This window comes from Arachis duranensis, chromosome 6 (assembly GCF_000817695.3).
Source record: "Arachis duranensis cultivar V14167 chromosome 6, aradu.V14167.gnm2.J7QH, whole genome shotgun sequence".
In the NCBI taxonomy this organism is placed as follows: Eukaryota; Viridiplantae; Streptophyta; class Magnoliopsida; order Fabales; family Fabaceae; genus Arachis; species Arachis duranensis.
The window spans coordinates 96,898,369-96,905,090 of NC_029777.3; the positions used below are offsets into that span (position 1 = coordinate 96,898,369).

At 30.2% G+C, this 6,722-nt stretch overlaps 1 protein-coding gene across 1 annotated transcript; it reads left to right on the forward strand.

Moving 5' to 3' along the window:
- Positions 1–1,082: 1,082 nt before the first annotated feature.
- On the forward strand, positions 1,083–3,269 carry LOC107494865 (mitochondrial pyruvate carrier 1). The gene is made up of 5 exons (XM_016115905.3): positions 1,083–1,256; positions 1,328–1,441; positions 1,890–1,944; positions 2,393–2,528; positions 3,039–3,269. The coding sequence occupies exons 2-5, from the start codon at positions 1,349–1,351 to the stop codon at positions 3,079–3,081; spliced, it is 327 nt and encodes a 108-aa protein (XP_015971391.1). The 5' UTR covers positions 1,083–1,256; positions 1,328–1,348; the 3' UTR covers positions 3,082–3,269.
- Positions 3,270–6,722: the final 3,453 nt, after the last annotated feature.

A 6,722-nucleotide genomic window follows, 5' to 3' on the forward strand; every position in this document is an offset into this window, starting at 1 on the left:
TTTTAAAAAATAAATTTAAAAAATTGTCCTTCTTTCAGAATTTAATTTAATTATTAATTCATTATTTAATGCAAAAAAAAAAAAAACAAAGGGATAAGGTCTACAGATGTGTTTGGATTGGGTAAGTTTTCGAATTTCGAGAGAAGTTGCAGCCTTGGAGCGAGGAGTCTCTTTTGTCATTTTAATATTACAGCCAACTAATAACAATATTGAATATGAAATTCTTATTGGGTATAGCTATCTCTTTTGTCAATCTATACCTATCTCTTTTCAAAATTTGTGATCAACCATTCATTTTAAATTTGTTAAGACGTGTAGTAGATGAAGAGCTTGCAATATAGATACTCTTGCTTTCTCTAGTGTTCAATGAATGGGATTAGGAACACAAAGTCAATGGTCATACAGATATTAAATTTTATCTTTTTTTTAAAGTTAATTTAGTGATTAATTCATTTCTTAGCTTTAACAATTATAAAAAAATTTAAATTTATTTTATGGGTAATGTTAGGTAGAAAAAAAAACAGCGAGAACTTGCCTTATTTAGCATTCATTAATTGTCGTAACAATTAATAAATGCTAAATAAGGCAAGTTATGACTGTTTTTGGCTGATTTTCTTTGGTTACTAAACATTTTCGTTATTTTATATACAGTAATTTATTTGTCGTCAATAAATTTTTAAATAGAGTTTTAATTCTCTACGAATTAATACTTAACATGTTAAATTGAAGGATATGTGGAAAATAAAATAATATATTATACAAATTAAAAAAATTTTAAAAAATAAAATAAGAATATAATAAATGAATCGTATTAAATATACAATAATTATATCAATTTTCCTTTTTCTTTCTACAAATCTTTGTATTTTTTATTCATTGTATCAAGGATTAAACATTTTTTATCTCTCTTTTTATAATATTCAAATATAATTATTAAATTAAAAAATATTTTTAAATAAAATATTCAAACATAAAATTATTTTTATTTTTTAAAAAAATAATCACTCAAAAAAAAATCTTTTGACGCAACCTCGTCCAAATAAGCCCATAAAGTTGTGACTTTAACTCATAGATAGGTAGCTGTGACATCAATGAATTGATAGCTTATGGGGCTGGATATCTAGATTCAATCAATCAAAGGATATTCCTCTCTTGACTTCATTGGCATCTATCTCTTCTATTGGTGTGTTCCAGACTCCAGAGGAGTGAGGATACCATATTTTCATCTCCTCAATAATAATAATCCTACTCTCCAGGTACTCTCGATGTCTCCTTAATAATCACTCCTTAGGTATTTACATACTATTTGACACTTTATACCCTGCAGGACTTGAAAGTATCTTGGAAAATGAACACCCTTCGAGCGTTTTGGAACAGCCCAATTGGCCCAAAGACTACTCATTTTTGGGGTCCTACCTTCAATTGGAGTCTTCCACTTGCGGTAACTTCCATTTTCATTCCCCAGCTTCCTAATTTGCATTAAAATAACACGTTCCTAACTTTTCAGTTGTATCATAATGTCCCGGAAACGGGAAGAAAGTTGTACTGTGTTGGTCTCTAAATTCTTTTCTGTCAAATGATAGAGACTAACGTTAGAAACTAATGTAGGATATTTTTTTTAATTACGAAAATTATTATGGTACAATTAAAAAGTCATAGACGATTTTAGTGTAAACTGCCAATCTCAAAGATTAAAATAGAGTTTAATTCCATTTTACTAGCTTATGTTAAGTTGATAGATAAATTTCATGATGAAAAAAAAAGAAATAAAGTCCTTATTACATTTATCATCTTACCCAAAGGAAAACAACCCCTTACATTTACACTAATTCCAATTAATTTATTGTAATTATTAGTGGCTTTATGAATGACTATGCAACTTGTATCAGGCGGCAATGGACACAAAGAAACCGCCAGAAGCGATTTCTGTCAATATGACTGCAGGTTATTTTAAATACTATCATTTCTTTTTTTTTTCTTTTTCTTTGAGTAGTAATTTTCTTTAAAATAAAGATTCCAATATATATAAAACAGATTTTAATTATAATGTGATAAAATAAGAATATTAATAAATATTTTAAATATTTTATTTTAATAAATATAAAATATAAATTTATTATTAGTAAAAAAGTTTAAATATTTTATTTAATAAATATAAAATAAATATATTAAAAATTTAAATATTTTGTATTTTTAATAAAAAAATTTAATTTATAGTTTTAACCTATATTCTTAAAATACATGATAGATAAATCCGATCCATAATTTTAACATGTGCCTTTAAATGATAAGATAGCTAAATCCATAAAAGTAAGAATATACAAATTAAATTCGAATCATTCAAGGCATGTTGAAGAGAAGATGAATAGTGAAAGTTTGATATATAGTGCAGTGATGTGCATTTATTCGGCGCTATTCATGAGGTTTGCTTGGGTGGTACGGCCACGTAACTTGCATCTTCTTGCGTGTCATGTTTCCAATGAAACTGTGCAACTCTACCAGCTTTCTAGGTGGATCAGAGCTCAACGGTAAATCTGTTAATTCACATATCCTTATTTAATGTATTGGGAAGGAAAGTGAGATGTGCAAACCCATGGCGAGTAGGTGGATTTCACCGCCATGTGGTGCAAATAAGTCCGATCATCGGATTTATTTACTCGCATAGCATGTAAATCAAATATTTAGACTACATTTGTTTCTGAGAATAAGATAGATATTAAAAAAAATAGTTTAAAAAAATAATATTATTATAATTTATCTAAAAAATATTTTATATTTTATATATATATCGTATTACGATATTTTATAAAAAATTAAAATTTGTGTTTTCGTATATTTCGTGTCATATCATAACATGTCTCTAAGTCAATTTTTGCGCTTCATACAAATGATGTATTTAAAATAAAATAATTATCACTCCACAAAGTGAAATTCTTTTGTCTGGGCATAAATGAGAAAATGAAGATATGTTTAAGCTCTAACATGAATTGGGATTTTATATTTTACTTTTTGAATTAATTGTTTGTATGGTATAATAGGGGCTATGATCAGAAAAAGGAGGAAGCTGCAGGTGAAGAGTAACACATATTTGTACCATGAGTTGTAGGTCGTTTTCATATAAAAATATGTCATTTTATGATTCTCTACCATTTTCTCTTTTGATTTGTCTTGTTTTGTGGCTTGCCCACATCGCAAAAGTACTCAATGATAATTGATGTGTGACAAAAATATTGATCTATGTTTTAGAAGTAACTTTACTTATGGTGAAACCACTTCCATAAGAATCTCCAGTTGGAATGGTTACAAAGGTTCATTGCATCAAAAGAAAACAGAAGTTTATTCAGCATGTTTTGCAGAAATAGAGGATGATATAAACTATATATAAGATTCAAGTATATTGGTTAAAATAGCAAAGTATTTTAACATTTATGTGACAAAAAATTTCTTTAAATCTTCAAGAGAAAATTTTAGGAACGATTACTCTAATACATGGTTAAATTAATTATTAAAAGTGACCTTTTGCATTAAAATTATTAAGTTTTGTAATATTTATGAGAAATACCAAAAATAAAATTAAAAAGATAATATTATTCTTTTGTCTAAGATTCTCTTTTTGACTATTTTATTTTCTCATTATTTCCGTTATCTTTATCTCTATTTTTATAATTTTTTTTGTTGATTAAACAAAAAAGACAGAAAAAAGAAAGACAAAACTAAATCAATTGGTTAGGTTTATATCTAAGTCTATATGATATTAAAGCTCACTCTACAGTTGAATTAAATTCGAGTAAGTTTCGCGCTAGAAGCAACTACTCTAACCATACAATCTGCAACACTATTCACATTTTTCGGAATTAGAATAATAGAGACTCTCCAATTCCAATTCATAATCTCTTGTATATGCTTTGCCAAATCCTATTTCGGAATATTGTTTTCAAGCATTCTTTGGTTTACCAAGAAAAAGACTTCCAAACAGTCTGTTTTACAAATCACCTCATGAAATCCATTATTCCGAACTAGAAGTAAATCTCTCCAAATAGCATAAAATTCAGCAAAAAGAACACTACATATTTGACTTTTTCAGTGCAACTTTTCAGCTAACGTCTATCAAAATTGCGAACCATACAACCAAAACTAGCATAGTCAAAAAGAGCAAAATAACTAACATAATAATTCAATTTAACAGAATTAACAGGAGGAGGAACCCAATGCAAACAAAATGAAAGAAGAGAAAAAGATTAATGCATAGCAAAAATGGTGTGGAGCTTCCTTACTGAACTACGAATCAAACTCACTAATTTATTAGCACTCAAAGAGTAGTATGTATTAAATAAGGTATAATTCTTGCTTCTCCAAATCTACCAGATGGTTGAAAAGAAAATAAAAACATCCTTACTCCTTGTACTTCTATAGAGCCAATCACCTAAATCTGAATTATCTAAATACATGCCTAAAAGATTTCAGATCTCTTTGGCATTGGGGCATTCTCGAAGACAATGAAGCATGGTTTTAGAACCACTCTGACACTGATGACAAGTGGTTGATAAAGCTAAGCCGTGATCAAATCAAAAAACTCAGCCATAGAAAAAGCATTATGAAGATTGAGCCAAATCAAGAACTTGTATTTTTCAGGAATATGTAGTCGCCAAACGGCCCAAACCCACAACCAATAATCATGCTCATTCCAGTCAAATTTTCTTTTGGCTAGCCAACTGTATCCACTTATAACTGGGTAGAGTCTAGAAGATGCCACACATCACAATCAACCTGGACTCTCTCCAGCATTTAAATCCGGAATATAAGCATTCAAATGCTATCTAACATCTTCAAGAATATGAGAGAAAATATCATGGAGATTCCATTGGCCACCTTGCCAAATGTCTCTAATAGTCAAAACAGAATCAAATATAAGGGAGATCCTAAGCAATTGAGCCCTTAATACTCCACTTGTCAAATCAGAAAGATTGATCAAGTGATTTAATGCACCATGAGAAGCCATCCTTAAGAGCACTAAAAGCCTTTAAGATACTCTTCCAAACATGAGAAGCATTGCAATACATAAGACCATCTGAAACTCCCTCATTCTTCAGGCACTTTACCTTTAATAGAGCAACCCAAGGCTTGTCCTGACAATGAAAAAGTTGTCAAACTAATTTACTAAGTGAATATATATTAGCACATGTAGGTTCTTTAACACCCAAGCCATCAAATTTTTTTAGAGTGAAAATGATCCTCTAATTAACAAGAAAAAGGCCTCTGCTATCAACTTGACCATTCCAAAGGAATTGCCTCATCATAGAAGACTCACAAACCCAATTTGAAAAAAAGAATACCTGCATATGATAGACAAGAATGGATGCCGCAACAGAATTGATTAGGCAAAGTCTCCCTACTTTATTTAGAAGCCTTTCTTTTCAATTAGCTAAATTTCCCTCACTTTTTTAATCATCGATTGAAAAGAGGTCCTACTAGCATGGAAATGATTAAGATTAACTCCAAGGTATCTTCTTAAGTCTAAAGCAAATCTTATTGAAGAAATACTAGTAAAAATATCTCTTCTACGAGCAGTCACATTCTTAGAATAAAAAACTTTAGTCTTGTCAAGATTCACTTTCATTCTAGACGCCTTGTAGAAGATGTTAAGAGAATGCATGACCATTTGGATCTGACCTTTTGTATTCTGACAGAAAAGTAAGAGATCATCTACAAACATCAAATCAGAAAACTTTGGGCCACTCCTAGAGACAGAAGTCAGTTTTCACACATCCTCGACCTCCTTGTGAGATATATAACGAGCAAGTCTCTTCATATAAAACACAAATAAGTAAAGAGATATTGGATCACCCTGTCTAAGCCTCCTTCTAGGAGCAAAATTATCAATTCTATTCTCATTCCACAAAATAGAAAAAGATCATGTACGGATACAAGTCATAATCAAATTAACAGCGATGATAGGATAACCAAAAGCAATGAGAGTAGTCTCCAAAAACCTCCAATCCACCCTATCATAAGCTTTTCAAGATCAATTTTAAAAGCAAGAATGCCTTTCTTGAATTTTGTGTGCTTCATGAAATTTAGAATTTTTTAGGCCACAATCATATTATCAGGGGCACCATAACCTGGGATGAAACCTCCCTGTAAAGGACTAACAATATCTGTTAAAAAAAGGACAAAATCACTTAGTCAGGACTTTGGCAATTATTTTATAAATAATATTACACAAGCTAATAAACCTGAAATCTTTCACAAAGTTAGAGTTATCAACTTTAGGAATAAACACAATCAGAGTTTTGATGATGCTACGATTCAAGTGCTCTCCCAAAAAAGTGCTTCGAAAAATATTTCAAATCTCAGTCCCCGTTATCTCCCAATATTCTTTAAAAAATAACCTTGAAAACTATCTGGGCCAAGTGCCTTAAAAAAGACTCATACTAAACATTGTTGACTTGACTTTTGCAAAGGAGACAGGGTCAGTTAACTTAGCACAAGCCTCGATGTCTAGAGTGGGCATCAGAGCATCCCTTAAACAATCAATATTAACCTCTTCCATTGTATCAAAGAGATCCTTATAAAAAGAGAGGATTTCTTCCTATAGAACATCCATTTCAGTAGACCAAGATTCATCTCTAACATATAATCCATGCACTTTATTATGATTTTTAAGCACTAAAGTCTGAAGATGAAAGAATTTAGTGGTTCTGTCCCAATACTTGACCCACTGC